The 20,709-nt window shown below is 40.5% G+C and overlaps 2 protein-coding genes across 3 annotated transcripts in view; one reads left to right on the forward strand and one right to left on the reverse strand.

Moving 5' to 3' along the window:
• The window catches only part of chn2 (chimerin 2), a 24,226-nt gene extending 6,177 nt beyond the window's left edge, over positions 1-18,049 (reverse strand). Inside the window, exons 1-7 of one of the 2 annotated variants that reach the window (XM_035671851.1) lie at positions 17,920-18,049; positions 16,421-16,502; positions 8,216-8,254; positions 6,442-6,497; positions 4,879-4,910; positions 4,543-4,656; positions 4,141-4,411 (exon numbers count right to left, since the gene is read on the reverse strand). In XM_035671851.1, the coding sequence (XP_035527744.1) occupies positions 4,141-4,411; positions 4,543-4,656; positions 4,879-4,910 (417 nt within the window). In that variant the 5' untranslated portion in view covers positions 6,442-6,497; positions 8,216-8,254; positions 16,421-16,502; positions 17,920-18,049. Of the gene's footprint in view, positions 1-4,140; positions 4,412-4,542; positions 4,657-4,878; positions 4,911-6,441; positions 6,498-8,215; positions 8,255-15,300; positions 16,304-16,420; positions 16,503-17,919 lie in introns of those variants that run through there. The other variant, XM_035671850.1, reaches the window with a different exon arrangement.
• Positions 18,050-18,108: 59 nt separating this feature from the next.
• Positions 18,109-20,709, forward strand: part of cpvl (carboxypeptidase vitellogenic like) — a 4,980-nt gene continuing 2,379 nt past the window's right edge. The window contains exons 1-6 of the mRNA XM_035673080.1: positions 18,109-18,245; positions 18,432-18,610; positions 18,690-18,811; positions 19,726-19,840; positions 19,981-20,039; positions 20,182-20,261. Coding sequence (XP_035528973.1) covers positions 18,241-18,245; positions 18,432-18,610; positions 18,690-18,811; positions 19,726-19,840; positions 19,981-20,039; positions 20,182-20,261 — 560 coding nt within the window. The 5' untranslated portion in view covers positions 18,109-18,240. The remainder of the gene's footprint in view (positions 18,246-18,431; positions 18,611-18,689; positions 18,812-19,725; positions 19,841-19,980; positions 20,040-20,181; positions 20,262-20,709) is intronic.

Genomic DNA, 20,709 nt, shown 5'->3' on the forward strand with positions numbered 1-20,709 from the left:
GTCAGTCCACTGGTGGAATTCCCCACACTGCCGTCCAGACTGGATCTTCCAGACACTCTGACTGCAGACTACCCCCGCCAATCACAATCATTTGTCTCAGAGGACCAGCAGAGCCAGACCATCAACTGGGATTGGGAGGGATTACTGCCATAATCCTTACACAGGGAATAATCCCGCAGTGCCCAAATCCAAGTAAAATCCCACAGGAGGCTCATTTGCAGGTCTGCAGCCATACAGTTTTACCAGTGGGGGGCTGTTGCTATGTTCATGCTGAATTTGTCCCTATTAGCTTTGCTTGTAAACAACCAGTAAACAGCACCACAATGATGTCTGCTTTTTCTAATTAATGAAGGAGAAGCTCTGAGCCGAGGTACGCAACACTGACAGCAGTGCAAACCACATGCTAAATAATTAAAATGTCTGCTTGGATTTTATGCCAAACCACTATTTTAAACAATGGCTAAGCCTGAAAGACATTAAGGAAAATAAGGTTGAACAGATTTATTAAACGTGGAAGGAAAGGTCAGATAGCCAGTAAGCGTTGGATTTGTGATGATAAAGAGCCAGAGCTAAAGCAGGGTGGTGAAGCGTAGTGCAAACGACCCAAAGGGCAACTGCAAAGCTGAGATAAAATGAAAGGATTGGCAGCTCATAGACACAGAAGCAAAGTAAAAAATTGCCGTGGGCCTTTTGTGTACCAGCTATTTCTTTTTTGTCTGTGATGTCTGGGGGCAACAGTTTAACTGGCTGATAGTTGCGAGAGTGACAGGACAGGTGAAGATATATGTCACTGTGGTTGACATTCTTTGAAAAGACCTACACATACCATACCATACAATTGAGCTCTGCAGCTAAGTCTGAGGGGACAGATGAGGAATAGACCACTTGGAGATATTTTAGCCTGGTGAGGTCGGAGGGAGGAGGGAAGACGAGGGCTGCGCTCTTTGTCTGCAGGCAGATGGCTTCTTGTCTCTTAAAGAAGAGCTTGGAAGAAAGGACACAAAAGGTGGTCACACAACGAGCTCTGCCTTCTTTTCAGTGGCTCGGCTCTTTTATTCCCGCTAAGGCTTTGTTAGAGCACAGCTAAGTGACTATTTGGACTCATGGGCAAACAGCACAGTGGGCACTGACACAGTCAGACAGCAGCTAAACAAAACAGCCACAACAACATCTCTAACAAACAGAAAAATAGACATACTGTGAAGGGTATAGCAGTCAAAGATGTCGACCATTATTCAAAACTGGAAGAAATTGCCACTTGTGTCTTCAATGGGAACACTGAAAATGTATCTATTTGTCTGTGTCTGAGGCTGAAAATAAATAACCACTTCTTAAAGTCGGAAAATGTAGCAATGCTGTGTGAGGAGCATTTTTACATTTTACAACTAAAAATGGCCTGTTTTTGCATATTTTTAAAGCGTGAAACTCTTGGGAGAGAACAGGTAATTATCCTAACAAACAACATGACAATTTCCATGGAAATCTTTCCAGGGCATGCGAGCAGACCAGCCCATTGAGAGCCCCACTGAGATTAAAACCAGGGCGGTGAGTATCAGGAAGAATGTGGCAGAGGTTCCGGCCACTGAGAAAATTCCTGCACATGCAAAAAAAAGGAAACTCAGGGAGGTTGGTATACAGGTGGAGTTAAGTACCCCCCTTTCACCTTCTGGGAGCATTTTAATTACACAAGAGTTGCAGTCACGGTAATATGGTGGTATCAATCTGACACCAGGTAAATACACATAAATGAATGTCTATACAGTGAGGCTACTGTGGCTGTTAAGCCTCGGGGCGTGGTTGTGTAATTGGTAAACATGAAGTTTAAAAAGCAACTACAGATTTGAGCCATCAGGCCTGTTCTCTGCTTCTCGGACACGTAATATTCAAGCAGAGAGAAAAACATTTTTCTCCCTTCTCGCACTTTTGGAAGTGACTGGCAGGTGGTTTTCAAATGCTGTCTGACAAAGCAGGCCGTCATCACAGCTGTCACTGACTCAGACCCTCGTGTAGAAAACTGGTGAAGGAATATGAAATCAGTTTTACAAAAGAGGCAAAGACTGAACTGACAATGTGACATTTAGCTCGAGACGTGCTCCAAATTTACTTGCCAAAATGGAGGTTAATTGGAGTCTGCAGTCCTCAAAATTTCAAACATCATAGGTGCAAATCAAACAGAGTGCTTGACACTGTTCAATAAAGCACTGTGCGCTAAGCAAACAGAGGTTAGCCTGCGTGTCTTGGAGCACTTATGAAGGCAGTTCTCATGCCCCAAGGGTTTCATAGAGGTTGGTAGTGGCATGTGTGAAACCTTATACTGTAAGAAACAACTGTAAGTCAATGAACTACTGACTGACCAATGGCCATTACGTAAAAAATGCCGCATTAATGGCCCAGGTCTCAAGTTACAAAAACAAAACGGAAGACTGATGGTATTAATACTGCAACTGATGCTCCAGCTGACAGGGCTGTCATGTGTCTGTCATTGACTGACTGTCAAGCTGACATCAAGTACAGGCTGACATTTTAAAGACAAAGAACCCCCAAAGCAATAACTCTGATATTTAAGCTGAGAGACACATAAAAGATGCAGCTCATAAAATATATACTCTCTGAAGAAGAAAAGACCAAGAAATCATTAGTATCTGTTATTAAAAGCAGCTTGGTGTGAAGCACTTTTTGTTCCCAAGTCCAAAAGGAGAAGGAAACAAGATAAGATTGCCACCTAGTGGAAGGATAGTTAGAATTCTTCTCTAGTAAGGAAACAGACATCCCTCATTCCTCACTGATACAGTAAATCATTCACTGACTTTAATCCAACAACTGCCCACAAGTGCCAATGAATACAATGTGCAATTTGTCTCACCCAAGATCAGTGTGTCCGATACACATGGCAGGCAGAGCAAAGTCTCAGTCCCCTTGGTCATCATTACCTTTCAGAGGACGCAACAAAGCATGGCAGCAGTGAACACACCCAGGGGCTACAGGGATAATGCACGTCTCACTCATAGGACAAATTGTCCTCTCAGAAGCACTCTCATCCTACTGGAAATGTTCAACAGGGTGGAAGTAGATCAAAATCATGGTACTATACAGTGTCTGTCACTGGGCCCTGGGGAAATGTAGCAGACAATTTACATGTACTGAAACAACTGAAAGGTTTTTTTTCTATAAATGGGATGTATTGCTTCAGAAACACCTAATCATAAAATAATTTTATTGTGACTATTAGGGCTGTAGTTAACTGAAGTCTGTGGATGATTAAATTAAAAGAGCTAAAGACAAATTGAAAACAGTTTTCAAGCCTGGTTCTCTTACATTCTAGTTTAACACTCAAGTTTGGTTTCAATTAAATATTTTTATAGTAATATGGAGCACTATGGAGCTATATTGAATAACTATCCTCACTGTTATGAGTAAGCTTTCTTTTAGCAGGGTTCCTTCCCCATGGATGATAGATAGGGCTGCAAATAGCCAATTTTCTTTTATTATCAATTAATCTATTATTCATTCTAAAATGTCAAATAATAATATCCCATCACAATTTTACCAGAGCCCAAGTCTTCAGTTTGCTTGCCAAACCAAATCTCAAAGATATTAAATTTAAAGCAATCGTTTGACATTTTGGAAAATACACTTATTCGCTTTCTTGCTGAGAGTTACAGTAGATGACAGAATCGATACCACTCTTATAGCAGCTTGCCTGGCAACCACAAGGTGACAAAAAAAAACAGCAAATAACTCAGCATGAGACCTATAATGTGACAATATGTAATTTCTTTTTGTTTTGTTACCTGAAACTCTCTGCAAAAAATTAAATAAGCATTTTCCGAAGAAAATGTTGAACCAATCCTTTAAAATTATATAAAAGAGCAGCTAATTTGAGAATGTTTCAGCCACATAAACTATTACGCAATTATAGCTGACATGTAATTTTCTGTCAACCTGTTTATGGATTCATTGACTCATCGCTTCATCTCCAGATAGAGATTGTTGAACTTTGTGCCTTTCAAACGCCTCTTTACTCAACACCACCCACAGTGCAAAAAAAAAGTACAGTATGCTGAAAGTAAACTTGGAACGCATGAATGTTTATACTGTACACTCCTCTGCTCTGGTAACATGAACAGTCATAAAACTCACCCTATCATCTTTCTGGAAGGTGACCCTGCGTGGTTCTGTGCGTCCACGACTCAGCCTGTGCACCATCTTGTCTTTGAGCAGCGAGGTGTAACCAAGATGCTCATAGATGGGGTTAGTGGTCATTTTGGCGATGTACTCTGCTGCCTTAGTCTCTATGTAGAGAGTGATGAGCGCGTCAGTCACAAGGTCGTGGACCGACTCGAACCTCTTCTCCCCGACAAAGTGCTTCCCATCATAGAACAATCTGTAGTTGAGGGTCTGGTGCCCAAACCTGGGTTGAGATACAAGGATGTGGTTGAAAAGTGGATGGATACATGAAAGTGAACAAACTGAGCGAAAACTGGGTGCTGATAGGGCCCAACATTTCAGAGATTCTGTGCTGAATACTGATGGTGTTGGTACCTTAAGGCCAAGGTGTGTGTCCCTGGCTGTCTTTGGCTCTCCCTGATGAGGTAAGCACCCTCTGCTCCCGCCAGCAGCTCATCTGCATATTCTCGAGGGATCATGCCATGAAATCTATAAAAAAAAAAAGTATGCAGTAGTTATAACTCTTCCTCCAATGTCATTTTAACCTCAAATACTCAGATTTACACTTTTACACTTATTCACAAAATCCACCCACTTAAACCCTAACCACATCTAATGCAAGGAAGTAATATAAATAAACAAAAACATTCTCTGCAGAGTAATATTTGAAAAAAGGCATGAAAACAATGACAGTTATCAAGTTACACTCACTCTCTGCCGTAGTATTTCGGTCTGCTCTCCATCTGTAAACCAGAGGAAGACATATTGGCTGGAGCACTATGATATAAAAGCTCAATTAAATGGCTTTGCGAATTGTTCTTGTGAAAGATAAAGGACTCTACATCACAGGACAGATTATCTCCATCTGTGCCCCCGCGTCTATTCGTAGCTACCGAACCATAAAGCCAAATCACACAGTGTGGAGATGAATTAGAGGCAGTGCCAGAAAACAGCTGGTGATAGATGGCCAGCTGCAAATAATTAATATTTAGTGTGTTACTGTGTCAAACAGAGGTGTGTGTCTGCATTCGAATCTTGAGAAGGATATGGCTAAAAAAAACATTTTTAACTTAACTACATGGCATTAATATCAAACATTAGCATGAAGCCTACGAGCCTACAACCCTCTCTTTGCTCAGAATAGAGTGGCAAGTCTCAAAATAGGATGAGACGTACATCATTTCTGGTAGCTGGTACAATAGAAGATTGACAGTTCTCTGAGTGAAGGCAGTAACAAGTAGAGTAACTTGTTCCATTAACGTATTCATATAACTGAGGGAGTCTATGCTGTGCTCTATGCTTAGTGTTCCTGCTTCTGGCATTTGATTATTATTGTAGCTGTTGTTGCACATACAACAATACTCAGGTGGCCATATGAGCATGTTTTTAGCTTGACCCTCCCTACACCTGCTGAATGAATAAACAAACCACTTGCAATGCCAATCACTAGTCTTTGTTAAAAAAATTACCATTTTTTTCCCCGAACTATTAACCAAAATACATTCCTAAATAGATCTAAGAAAAAGAATAAATCATGCAGCTGAAGAACAATGCTTAGTTTTCTAACTCTAGTACCATGAGTTCAAAAAGTTCCAAACTCATGAGGTGTGAGAGTTTCAAGCAGCAGCGAGTCACTCTCCATAGGTTACCAATTGGTCTGGCTTCCAGCTGCCAGGCTCAATCATTTGCACAGTGAATGTTTTCCACAGAGAAAACGGAGTTTGAAGAACTGTAGTGTGGCTGCAGTCTAGAAGACTGTTTTTTTAAGCAAAGGGGAAAAAAAAAACTTGCGTTTAAAAGAAATAAACAGGGCCAGTAGAGAGTTGTTTGCTAAGGTGCCTAACCACATGTAAAAGAAAGAAAGAAAGGAAGAAAGGAAGAAATAAGTTATTTTGAGGAGCACAGTGAATGGGAACTTTAGTATGAAATAATTTTATAATTTTTATAATTATGATGACGTCTTGTGCCTGTGGTTTGTGTATTTAACTTCAACCATAAACAGTTGTAATGCTAAAATAATTAGTCAATTAATCAATGAGTCGTTTGACAATACTAATAAAGGACTATGTGAATAAACTATGAATTGTTTCAGCAATTCTCAAGTGAAATACCAAACTGCTGTTTCCTGCTTACATGAATGAGTTACACAAGTCATGTTCTCTGTTGACTCTGGTATTTGTTGTCCTATTTTACAAACTAAATGGTTAATAAAATGAAATAATCATTTTAGTTCTATACAGTAGCCTATTGTACACAGATTTACAGTTTACTGACCTCCTGAGGACATGTGATCCTCTTTGGTCTCGGGGCTTCCTGCTGTAGCTGGTACACTGTTAGAAAAACACATGGATGTTAATTAAGGCCCCTCTGAGTTATGTACACAGCTCAGTGCAAGTTGTAATTACATTCATATTGTAGATAAAATACAAAATAACAACCTCAATACACACTTAAGATAAAGGAAATTAAATGCAGCTTTCATATACTGGACTCTACTGGACATTAAACATAATCTCCACTTAACAGCCTTTAGTCCAGCGTCCGACCACAGCTCAGACTCAATGCAAAGGTACCAAAGCACAAAAGAAGCCATTAGCTTATATATACGAGACCAGGCATTCAGCGGTTTACATGACAGGAGCCATATATCTGCAGTGACTTAAGACCTGTTTTGCCCTCATGTGCACTTACATGTGCACACCGCACAATATTCCTTTTCACTGCAAAACCCACACTTGTGAAAATACACACATGCTTCAAATCCAAGCTTTTGTGTATTAGATGTACTTAACGTATTTGGAGAACTCGAGGTAAATCAGTGAAGCAAAGTGAAAATGGAATTGAAGGATTTGCGGCAGGAAGAGTAATCACCACAAACACCTCAGCAGCCTCACAGAATTAGTACATTACAATTAGTGATTAAAAAGTGAGAGAAGCCAAAACACTGCTGCAGTTTATGCTATTTCCCAGAATGGGATTCCTGTCAGGGTAGAAATATTATATTACCACAACAGAAGAATCAGTAGCTGAGTCTGGTTGCTTTCTTCATATCCAATTTTTTATCCCTCATATGTCTAGTAAAGGAGTTTCTCTTTTATTTGACAAACTGCCACATTTCACATACCAGACTCTATACAAAAGTCTGGCAATAATGTCAGAATAACAGTCTGTCTCATACTGTAATATGCACTTGCTTCTAGATGTCTGGCATGCCTTGTGAGATGTGGATGAGGACTCGGGACTACAACAGTGTCATTTCTAACAAACGGTAGTACAGCAAAGAAATCGCTGTGTTAGGTTGAGCTAAGTCCTCGCAGCAGATTCTCCAGACAGGGGAAGGAAGACTCCTGACTGTGAATTTTCATGTTTTGTCAGGCTGACTTAAGCCAACCAGCAAGATCTGGACATCTTCCATTCCTGTGACACAGTGAGCTCTAAAAATACCTCAGCAAAGGACCAGTGGAGTCAGGAGAAGATGGGGCACTTCATAAAAAGAAGCATTATTAGACAATTATGCAGAATAGACATTTAATTAAAGGATAAATGTGTATAAAAAAGCTATAGATTGTAATTGGTTAGACTGTAAGGACAGTTTGTTTTCTAGCTGAAATGATTCTGCTGTGCTTTGACTAATGCATCATATATATTCTGAGGACTCAACCCATTTTCTCCCACATGGCAAAAACATTGCATAATGAGGTGGGTGTTCTGAGGACCCCATTTTAGCTGAGCCTCTTTGCAGGTAGAAAATCTTATTTTCCCCAGTGATGGTAACCTATTTTACTCAGAGATCAGGAATCTGCTGCTTTGCATTTGTGCACGCCTGAATGTGCAGTGTGGGCGAGTGTGTTTGAGTGTGTGCCTTTTGTGTGCAGTGTATCTAATTGTATCATGTACAAAAAAAAAAACAATTCTAACAAGTATAAAAAATGTCTCTTTGTTATTTATAGATCACAAATAAATGTGCTGTTATTTAAATAAACACACTAAAGGCCAAAGTCGGGTTAAAACATTGCTCATCAGCATATGAAATAAATTAATTACTCACAGTAGGACTTCCATATGGGCGGTTGGTAATCCTCAGGGTCTGTAAAACACAAAAATAAAGCAGATTTCTGTTAAGAACTCACAGTGGTGTTAGTAGACTGTGCCCTGTTTTCTCTCATTTAAACCTCCACTTCTATCCCTTTCCCAATGGACAGACTGAGCCCTTCACCACAGTTATGTCACTGCTGTTTATCTCTCCATTATAATTATGCATATGGCTTCACACTGTGCAGCTGCCTCTTGAGATGCACCAGTGAATACACTTCTAATCAGTCTCTCTGCTTCAAGGACAATCAATACAGATGTCGGCTTGTGGCGCTTAACATCGTGACGCCACACACCTGATCTATATTACCCACCGGCAGTGTCCTGAAAACACAACATCTCTAGTACAAACACACCAATCAAAATTAATGTAATGAATACAATTTAGACCTCACCTCCCACGGGATGACTTTCCTCTGGAAAATGTGGTGGCTGATTAATGATTATGGGAACACATTCCTGGAATATATGGAGTCAGAGAGGTGATGAAGTAAATGCTCTGTAGCAGCTGATAATTCACTGTAGTACCCACTGGGTAAAGTAATGACTTGTAATAAAACTTGTCACTAAATGAGTCAAAAATGTGGCTAAATTTGCTACTGTACTACAGTGCCAATAACGTAATAAAATGAGTGGCCCTCATTACGACATAAATGACACTGCATATTTTTTACTCATAATATAATAATGACCCACATCTCACACCACATTAACTCCATACAGTGTGTCGAGGAAGGCCAAGAGACGTGGCTAAAAGGTTTGGAAACAACAAATAAATTGGACCATGTCTTGAGAATTTTTATGTGAAGCTACTATTTCCAAGGTCAAGTATGAACCATCAAACTCAAATAATGTTGCTTCTGTACTATGTTACAAACAAAGCTATAATTATATTCACCTAAAGATAATATGGGCTTAGATGGGATTAGATTGCAAAAGTTTTATTAACTCAAAAAGTACACCCAACAGAAAATAATAATCATTTTAGTAATAATAACAGTTAGTTTAATTTACTGGTAATAATTTGATGCAGGTTTTGACCTGTTACAAAACATATTTTATATTAGAACGGGTATATAAATAAGGGCGGAGCGCTCATAAAAGAAAGTCAATGTAATTCCTGCATGTTCAGTGTGCCAGTATGCCTCACACAGTGAGTCAGTCATACAGTGTCACTCATGGTGGTCTATAGCTACCACATAGAATCGTACTACATGCCAAATGTACAAAATAGCTGCAATAAATTATTTATCTGCCTCTCAGATGTTCAGTATAATACCTCTTATTAAATTCCCAGCACCACTGCCGAAAGACTGTTAAGAATAATGAATCATGGTCCAGAAGATACATGTTTAAAAAATTCCTCTGCACTCATCAGCAGATCAGCGCCGCACCCCTCTGGCCAGAGGGAAAGAGATGAAACACACCTGAGAGGGTGTGAAAACCAGTGAGCACTTGTTGGATGTGGGCACCGAGGTACGGAAAGCAAAACTGTGGCACGTACTCATATAGATGGCATTATTGTTGAAACCGTATCACAAGTCCTCTGTAGATTGCTGCACTGTATGTATCTGTTTAACTTAGAGGCACTTAAAGAGTAGGCAAGAGTATTTCCTTCATGCTGCTTTCCCTGTGCTTACTGCAGCAGGGGGAAGTGACTGGAGGGTGGTTGCAACATTACCAAACACAAAAAAAGCTCATCATTGCTTCTCATCATTATAGCACAGCGACTTTCGGAAAGAGCTGAATTAATTACACAGGAGAGACGAGATAGGTGCATATGATCAAATGCTGAATAATTATGTAAATGATGAAGAAGCAGCTCAAAAGAGAAGTGGATGTTTTGAGAGTAAATGTTGTTGCTAAAGCCCCTGTCTGTCAAATACAAAAAAATAGGCATCAGGCTCCATTTGTTGGTGTGTGGCCAAGCTACCTTGGAAAATGTATTGTCCTAATACCGAAGCTTTGTCACTGTGTATTGCACTGGCAACAGTCTGAAAGATTTATTCCACTGCGGCTTGTTTAAAGAATGTGATTTCATCTGGTTGGCTGCCAAGTATTTTCTTTTCAATCTGATTCTTTTTAATGACGAATGGCATTTCAGTCTGGAATTCTGCAGCAGCTTCGGCTCAGAAAAAGGGAGCTCTTAAGGGTCAATTCTGATGCAAACGCTGGCACACACTCACACAAACATACACACACAAATACATTAGGCTACACTGTACATACACACTCTCAAGCAAACACACAAATATACGCAAGCACACACTTGCACATAAACACACCCAGAAATTGGAACATCAAAAAGACTTTGTAAGTAGCTCAGAGTTTGTGCAGTGTCTGATGATCAGGGAGAATTTAAAATTCTGGAGCAGCCAGAGGCTTCTTCCCCCGAAGAAACAGCTATTAATTGTGTTGCCCTCCATTACTCACCAGTCAGAAGCATTCAATAAAATAATTACCGGCGGGTGTTTGCTTTGGTGACAAAGAGAATATGTGATGAATGAAGATCAAGCTCGCTTTTATCCCCTGAGATAACGTCTGCTCTAGAAGTCTGTGCATATGCAAAAATAAATAAATAAATAAATACAACTTCAGCACATAAAACAACAGTATTGCGGTTAAACTAGTACATGGTTGACAACGACTCAACAAGTTCAGAGCATTTCACGGCCTGTGCAGAATCATGTTCAAGATTAGTCATTCTAGTGGGAAAAGGCAGTTGCCAAGAGACAACTTAAGGTGACACAACAAATCAAATTTGACTTAAAAAGCTACATATTCAGCTGTAGCCCTACTGCAGAATACCCAGAACAAATACCAGCATAAAGAGTGTAAATTACTACTTTATTTAATGTTACATGGCTGACAATGTAACATCATGTTATTTTAGGGGGGATTCATTTGCTGCATATGGATGATGAAATAGTAGGTACAGAGGTAATATGGAGCAGATCATGTTTCACTTTCCCCAACAACAGACAGACATTGATCGCTTGATGTATATTGTAACAGTATATGCAATGTCGGTTGTGTCTGCACATTTGGCGGGCAAGCAGAAGTGCTCTCTTTCTTTACAGGCAGCCAGGTAACATAACATAGGATTGGCACTTTCTGAACCTGAAATGTTTGGCACACTGATGTACCATGGGGCCGGCATACATTTGGAGTACTAACAAACATGGACTGTGCCAAATGGAAAGGAGATTATATTTTTAAAGGCTGAAACACCAGTATAGATTGGTGGTGGTGAAATCTTCCTTTAACAAAGACACAAATCTTATTACTGGATGTTATTCAGCACTTACAATCTTCAGCTCATATATTTATTTTCTGCCAGTATGTTGGATCAAAGCAGGAAAACAAGAAGATTTATGCTGGATTTTAGTGATACAACAGCATCCTTTCTTCCCTATGCTGGCAGCTAATGTGACTTCAAGGTGCATATTTGCAAACAAATTAAATGCAGTCTTGCAAGTTGCACCACCATCACTGCACCATATATTCTGTGCTGTGTGCAATATGCTAGCAACACATCAATCTTAGCAGCTAAAAAAAAAGCCCTTTCCCTTAAATCCTGATTGTTTTCACTATGACTTCATCAGTCTAAACACGCAGAAATGAGTCACCTTTTGAAAAAACAGAAGAACCGTGTAGTTAACAAGTCCTGTTGATTTCAGTTTTATGTTCCCATGGTCTATGTGCACCTGCTGACCACTGTTGGGGTTGGGGTGACGTTTGAGTGGCAGAAGGTGAATGAGTTTGTGGTCTTTTGTTTGTATTGGTGCATCTCCAATATTTTTTTCATTTCAGGCTATGCTGGGCAATAACGACATCCTCTGTGATCTCTGATTCTTCTGGAAGGACGGCGACCTATGACGTTTGGAGATATAAAAGGCTCATTCTAAGGTAACAAAAACAATTATTATTTTCAGGTGATTATACATTAATGAAAACACAGTTTTGCATATTATATTTAATGTCTACCCCATTCTGTAAATTCAGCCCTCTAAATCGCACACACTGGACCTTTTACAAATAATGTGAATAGCCAAACTTCAGATTAGTGCTATGGCTTGAAATGTGAATTTAGCCTTTAAGGCCCTGAAACTGCAAATGTGATCAAGCTTGGCTGTGGAAGTAAATTTGATTTGAATTAGCCATTTTACACAAAAGACAATTTCAAATATTAACTTAATTACCCATTGATTCAATGTATTTCTTTTCAATGTAATTTATGCATATACACATCACATAAATGACACGTTCTGGAGGAAAGCTCCAGTGCAACGCTACATGCAGACCCACACACAAAAGACACACACACTTTCATCGTGTCAGTGGGATGCAGAAAAACTGCAGCAGGGAGACCATCTGTGTATTACACTGGTCCAAAACAAGCATTTCAACGCAGGCTTAGTGCTGACCAGATAATACGTGACAGGTACGAGGGTGCCTCTCTGGAGTGTGTTTGTGTGCTACTGGGGCGGTCACCCTCAGTGAAACTGTATGTTATGCTACTACCAAGAACTGTAGGTGAATTTAGATGAGGAAAAGGTTTAATTGAGTGTCTGATTCTGTACCTGGGAGAGTTTGTTGATATTACTGAGGATTAAGGATAGAATACTCGTTGGGGCAAACTTCTCCCCCATGGTTGATTCTGTAAAATATGCAGAAAAATGCCAGTATAAGCCAATGACACTAATCCAGCCCTACGTAATTTACACTGGTAAGGACAAGAAATAGATGTGGTGGAAAGATTTTGAGGTGAACTGCAGCATTTGCCAGAAACATGTGCAGGGTCGTGTTGAGCAGACAGCCTCTCTGTAATACACGGCTGTAACTCTGCCTCCCTGACCAATTTTGTCATTTAAGGCCTGGAGCTGAAGGCATACTTTCATGCTCTATCCCTCAATTTATTTTCAAAGCTTTATTTCCTGGAGCCGCCTTGCAAATGGTGTGCTGCTGGTACAGTACATGCTTCCATGCCCACCCGTGCCAAGAATGTGTAGGAATCTCCCTGATCTAGACGAACAGCCAGAAAATATCCTTCCAGGGAAAAGAAGAGATTGCAACATGTATGCTGCAATCCTGTTGCAATCCTTTCTTTTTGTCTGATATCTTATTATCACTGGGCTCAAAAATAAGGGCTACTATTTTTCACCTGTGTATTAAGGCTGCAGTTATAGGCTGTGTGTATATAATGCAGTCTGCGCATTGCAAGGCAGTTTGTGTACATATTATTGTTGCTTTATTCCAATAATTTGCAGGAAGTACATAAATAAATCAGTGTTTGCTCCCATAATATAATTACCACTATCATAGATAAGTACTAATCCCCAAAAAGCCGCCATCAGTGACACTTTGTTCACACAGACAAGCTGGATGGACTTTATTTACATACTCACCTAAACAACGGCCTTCAAACAAGATTACTAAGTAGACTTAACATTTATGGCTGAGGAAATAACTACACCAAGAGCACTTTGTTTGCAGCCAGAGCAGATGACCTAATATGGAGCCGGAATTGAGCCGAGAATCATTTTTCGAGTCATATGCCTCATAGACAAGATTATTCAAATGTTGTGTCTGACTGCCAAAGAGCTCTGCATGAAAATAATAATACCCTTGTGACAACCACTCTATCCCTGGCAGCAGCGCAGCTTGTAACCTCTGATAATTATATTGAGAGCCCAACAGTAATGACAACCCTCCAATACCACAGAAAGAAAAGACTTTCCTCTTAAAGCAGCAGTGGTCAAACAGTAAATCCGCTGCTTTCTGAAAGGCGCACATGAGATAATGCTTTGTGAAGCATGCGGTTGCCACAGGCTATATCAGCTTGGAAAGGACCGTCTTATCCCTCCCACTGGGCAGTACCTTGGGAAATGTGACTCTTCTGTGTGGTGTGGTCAGGATGCAGAGAGAGTAAGAAAGTAAAACAAACACACTATGCAATGTCCTCACCCTGTAATAAACCTGTAGCTTTGCCGTGCAATGTTCAATTTTCATTTTTTTTTGGAGGTGGAAAAGATCTCACTACACAGTTTCTAAAACGTGTAAAATATTGGTGGAAACAGCAAACATAAACCAAAGTGCTGAGCCTGCTATTATAAACAGCCTCTCCCTCCCCTTGTCACACACACTCACACTCACACTCTCTCTCTCTCTCTCTCTCTCGCCTCTGGTTGTTGGTGGGGCTTCCACATCAAACATGCACTGCGATAGAGGAGTTTGTACTTTATACCCTGGCAAACACGAGCCACGCGCTTTATGAACAAATAATGGGATGTACACTGAGACAAGCATGGAGTTGCTATTTCATGCTGGGTTTGTTTGAACAGCTGCTAACCCACTTTCTGTTCTCATTCTGTGGAAACTGAACCCTGAAATTGAATTTTTTTTTTACAAATAAATAATAGGTGCTATACTTGCTGAACTACCTCATTATATGCAAATGGAATCTGATTGGAGTTTTGTGCACACTGCAGCAGTATGAACTGTATTATGTCACTGGACCATAGCATATTAGGATTGTTTTACAATGTCAGAAAATGTCCCACTGTGGTGCTGCGTTTTGGGAAAATGGTAGGCTACACAAGCCAAAAATAATCCTTAAAGCCAGCCAAGTGGAAAGTCAGTCAGGGAATTATGGAGATGATTGGCAATCTAATGATAACACCCAGTCAGACTGACTACATCTCACAACCTTAGGATCCATCCGCACTAAAGGTGCCCTTTTCCCTCTAATGTTTCCGCTGACTGCATCCAGATCTAACACATGATGATGCTTTTCACTTATCATTAATCCTAAACTACAGCAGTCACTGGAAGCCACTAAAATCATAGGTTTGTTTAATGTTTATCAAGCACATGTGAAATGCTGATGAAGGAATATAACGCTGTCACATTGCCTGGTGCATATGTTAGGAATGGCTTTAGACGAGATTATTAAAAAAAAGTTTGATTAAAGCCATGTTATTATCTTAAGTGTATCGCCTCAGTGTCTATAGTTTGAGTCTGGGTTATGTGAACTCTTACCAGAGGACACAGATGAACCTGAGAGGCTGGAGTTACTGGATGCTGCCATCCCAACCCGTTTCACGGCTCGGTTACTCCCGTTTGGCCAAGGTGCGCTCCCAGCAGCTCCCCGGCGGTGCGTCCATTTCACTCACGTCCCAATGTGCTTCACCTTTGACCACTCTGCCGGTGACTATTTCATGCCTCGCCTCGAGTCCCGAGCACCGAGCCCACCAGCCGTCTGTCTGAGTCCGCCGATCGTTCCCCTTTGGCTGGCCGTGCGCCTCGGTGAGGAGCTCACGCTGCCGCATACACTGAAGGTGCCGCCGCCACAGATTAAAAATAGCCAGAGACCAAGCTACAGGAAAGACACTCCGGTTTCTCTAAAGCAGTTCCTGACACTGAGCAGGCAGAATCTGTAGGTCTACATTTGTGCCATGTAGAAATCAGCTATGGTTTCCATGTGTCACTTTAAGGACTGTAATAAACACACTACACTGCAGCGTAGACGCGCCTTCTTAAAGTGAAAGTTTGGAGCAGGGTTGCCAGATGTAAGCAACCCCGACTGGCACAAGAAGCCCAAAACAAGCCGACTTTTAGTTCTGCCTGCAGGATCCCAAACAGACGTTAAAGCCACGGTTATATGAGATGCATGCAAAGGCCCCAACTGGTTAAACCACATTATTCCAGCTTTGGCATTGCATGTTTTCAGATGTGATGTTGTGTCATGTTATGTTGAAAGAGCCAGAATGAATGTGGTGCGGCTGCTTTCCCACTTTTCCATGGGATCACAGACTACAGAAAAGATGGATGTAGTGTCTGTGTGACATTACAGATTTTGAAGGGGCCAGTTTTTTCCTCACTTGCATATTTATGTCTTTGTCCTTCTTTCATTTAATCTTTTTATGTTGAGCAACAGCTTGGGTTGGTTTATTTTGCTTGTGACCAACAGGTTGCCGGTTGAATCCCTGCTGTATCACAATAAATCAGTCATGATAAGCACTCCCTTCTCTGTCATTACTGCTGAGATGCACTTAGGAAATGTTTTCCACCAAGACAGGCTTAACAGTAGGTTAAATCAGCTGTTAATACACAGCTTTGTAAGCAGCAGGCAAGTGTGTTGCAGCCCCCTCTTCCTCACCTGTTCACCTGAGCTGTTTCTTTACAGTCCATAATCTTCTTCCCAGCTGAGAGTAGCATCCTCATTTCCATTGTGCACTGCACTGTAGAACAAAAGTGTCACACTCAGCAATTAAGTGATATAATGGTATTAATACGACAGAGTTGTCAGTCAGCTTATTTTGGTGTTCCTCTGCCCCCTAGTGGCAAAAAATGACTAACTGCAGTTTTAAAAATCCCAGCATTTGTATTAGAATCAGTGTTTGAGTTAGGTGCTGATGGACACTAATAGCTTTTTTTAAGGTAAGCATAGCAGAAATGTTAACAGGTAGGTACTTACAGACCTCACAGAGGATGTTATGACATGTCACAAAGAAAGAAAGCACAGGTGTAAATAATAATAAAATGAATGATGGCTGAATTCCATTTAGCTGCTGGGGTTCTGGTTTTGGCTCACTGTCACAGCTTTACTGGGACACTTGAACTGAACGGAGCCATATGTTATTAGTGCTTTTTCTATCATGACAAGTTAAAATATCTGCTGTGAAAATGACCTATAATATGAGTGATTTTAGTATATATTGTAGCATTTTAAAAACTGCAGCAATCAATTTTAGGCCACTGGATGACAGACACACAGGTCTCAACCAATTAAGACATCCAGCATGGAGCCAAATGATCATCCCACTAAAGTTATGTTTCTGGCCACCTGATGAACCCAAATCCATTACTCAGCAGTATTTTCACTCTTGTTCGGTCTCCACCAACTCCCGAAAAATATACTTTTACCTAATATTTTTTACTTTCTTCCTCAGATGGTTGCTAATCTCGGCTGACTTATGGTGCTGAGTAGGAAGAATACAATGGACTCAAAAAATTAAATAATACAATACACTTATAGAGGAGAAAACACACTTGTGCAAACTGTGCATCTTTAATGTGTGGCAATGTTGAGCTGAGATCTGATTGGTGATAATGTCTTTACCCACATTTGTAGTTTTCGAGATGAAAGTAAAAATCAAACTAGTAATGTAGTGTCCCAGGTTTTTATGCTTCATAATTATATGATTTTAGTTGTGCTGAACAGGTGTGTGCTGGAATTAAACTGTGAATATAACATCACTATTTATGGTAATGTATTTATTACTGTATTGATTTGTTTTGAGAACCATCTCAAAACCACTTTATTTCCCCAGTTGTATTGTAGGTGATTCAGCAATGAAAAAGTAACAGATTTTTGTTGTTAAGCTACTTCATTTAGCCATTTTCTTCTTTGTGAAGATACACTGCAGGCTAAAATATCTCTTCAAGACAAAAAAGTAGCATTATATCCCTCTAAAATGGTCTTCTTAATCGTAGCCTGTAGTATAACAGACCTACATAATGATACAGTAATACTGTGCAGTCTGTGCTTCTTAATTGTAAACTGTGTATCCCATTTCTTTGACTAGTTCTTCTTAACAACAGCTAGCTAAAACCAGCCTTATTGCTAGGCTCCTTTTAAACACCCCGTTTACTCACCATATCAGACAAGCCTACTCTGAAATCATTTCAGTGGCTGTCTTAGAAAACCTTCCTCCATCTTCACATGTCTGCAACTTCACGTCAGTTCAGACCAGACGCCTGGAGTCTCCTGCAAGACCACGTCGAGGGTCGAAACACCCTCAGAGCAGCGCGACGGCCACGTGATCTAACGTATCACATGACCTACGCAGAGCTGATCATGTGACTCACCCTTACAGGTTTGCACTTTCTCTAGTCAGTCCGCGGCTGTCCGACCTAAAGTCGTCTCTCTGATTGAAGGCTGACTTTTCTCCCGTTGCCATAGAAACGACATTGAACATGAGGTGAGTTTTAACAAAGTAAAAGTTGTTCTTCTTTTAACGTTAACTTAACCTGCGCTCAGACACGTGATATGCTTGTGGACGGATTGTTTTGAAATCTGAATGACTTGCAATGTTTGAGGTTCACACATCACTGACCCGGCCTGTAGTCTGATATGGATTTCATAGTATTGTGTTTTATATTGGCAGGCTGTGGAGGGAGACTCTGGGTTTCCTGTTACTGTGGGCCTGTCTGGACTCTGCACACTCAAAGAGCTGCTCCTCGTTTTTCTGCCGAAAGTCTCACCGTGTCAGCGGCCTGAATGGAGTCGACCCCGGGTCTCCTCTCTTTCTCACTCCCTACCTGGAGAAGGGCGCCATAGATGAAGGTATAAGTGCCATAATACTAAGTAGTATGTAAGGTTCCTTCACATGAGCCACCAATCAGACATCTTCTCTCTTTTCCAGCCAGGAAACTGAGTCTGGTAGGAGATCTGCCAGGTGCCAGTGTCAAGAGTTATGCCGGGTACCTCACTGTCAACAAAAAATACAACAGCAACCTCTTCTTCTGGTTCTTCCCTGCAATGATGGTAGGCTCAAACTTCTTCTTTCCAACAGGGGCTTTCCAAATGACAGACTCACATTACAGTCAGTGCTGCAGTCGGGGAGAGGCATTTTGAGTTATTGTCATTTTGGGGCGCCTGTTTCCTTTGGAACTTGATTGTACTCCAGGTATTTAACCGCGCTCCCTCAGTCAACTTGATACGTGATAAGGAATTGCATGGTGTGTGTTATAGTCAGCTGCTGTATGGGATGGGAATGCCAGTTATGATGGTGAACTTTGCTTTGTGATAAAAGTCACATTTTCTTTCAACCAAAGTCTTACAGAAGCATTTTCCAAAGGTTTTTTTTTTTTTTTTCCTTAAAGTTATAAATCAGTAACCAAGTCCCATATCTGTGTCTGTATTTCATACTTCAGTGTAATAATGTTGCATGCCACCTCCACGACTGACACTGAATGAAAGATCAGTGTTACAGCCTCACAGAATATTTGTTTTTTTTATTAAACTTCACATTATAGTGCATGGCGTTTACGTTTATCCCCCTCAAAAATAACTCTGCATTCAGTCCAACAAGCTTGTGTGGCAGCTACCATTAGAGTCTGTGTTTACAAGTATACATACTGTATGAGTTAACCCCCCACACACATATTTAAGCACATTACCAAGGCGCCTTTTTGAAAGATTTAAGGCTTGTTGTTTGTAAAACGTACAGTCCTTACCCCCCGAGACTGTAGCTGAAGCACTACAACTCTGTAAATAAGGCTCATTCATATTTTGAACTTGTGAAATGATGTTCACAAACAATATCACAGCCTGCAGATGTAGTGCACAAAAATTGAATAAAGTCTTTGTATCTGTAGAAATATGTTATTAATAAACTAAAGTGACCACTGGGTGGTGTTGAGAGCTTAACCTTCTGCATGCTGTGCACTGACTGACAGGCGGACCAGGATAAAGCTCCAGTCCTGCTGTGGCTGCAAGGCGGACCCGGTGGCACCTCTATGTTCGGTCTCTTTGTGGAACATGGACCATATGTGGTGTATAAGAACTTGACTGGTGAGACTGAGTGATGTGGTACTACAGCAGCATACCTAAACATGTACTGTAATTCTTATTTAAGCTATTAATCGTGAGCCCTGTATTGTTAGAGCATGTTTTTGCTTTTCTGATCTTCTCATATTTTTTTGTCTCTTCAGTTGGTTTGAGGGATTACGCTTGGACATCAAGATATTCAGTTTTGTACATTGACAATCCAGTATGTATTACACATATATCTTCAAAAAGAAAGCAACAAAAAAGCCACAAAATAATTTTTATTAACCAAATATTATATCAACAGCTCATCAGCGTGTTAAATGTGCCCGAATAATCTAAGTCTTTAACTCTTTTTTTTCTAGGTTGGAACAGGTTTCAGCTTCACTGATGATGACAGAGGTTTTGCTCAGAACCAGGATGATGTAGGCAGAGATCTGTACAGGTAAAACACTGCCATCCAACTCAAACATAGTATTGTTGTCACTTTGGTCTTTTTAAAGGTTATTTATACAAAATTCACTTCCCACTAGATGTTGCACTAGAGTACAACAATCATTGATGCTGGTTTGGTTAAAATAAACCCTTAATTAGTATGGGGATAATGGAAGCAGAGTTAGTAAGAACCGAACGGCATCAGACCGAGTAACACGTTGAGGATTGAAGGAACAGGTTAATTATAAGATAATGAGTCATGTTGATTTGTGACATGGTGTGACATTCTCTTTTTCCTGTGTGTCTTTTTATGTAGCCATTTGCTGTTTCGTCGTTTTAGTGTTGGGTAGTGTAGTGGAGTATCACTTGTTGCTTTGTGGTAGGACAGAAGGCGTGTTGGCAGAGGGGTATGATGTGTTGAGGCGGAGTTGGGGGGTAGAATGAGGGGAGGGTTGGAT

This window comes from Morone saxatilis, unplaced genomic scaffold (genome assembly GCF_004916995.1).
Source record: "Morone saxatilis isolate NCDOM2014 unplaced genomic scaffold, NCSU_SB_2.0 Contig24, whole genome shotgun sequence".
NCBI classification, from domain to species: domain Eukaryota; kingdom Metazoa; phylum Chordata; class Actinopteri; family Moronidae; genus Morone; species Morone saxatilis.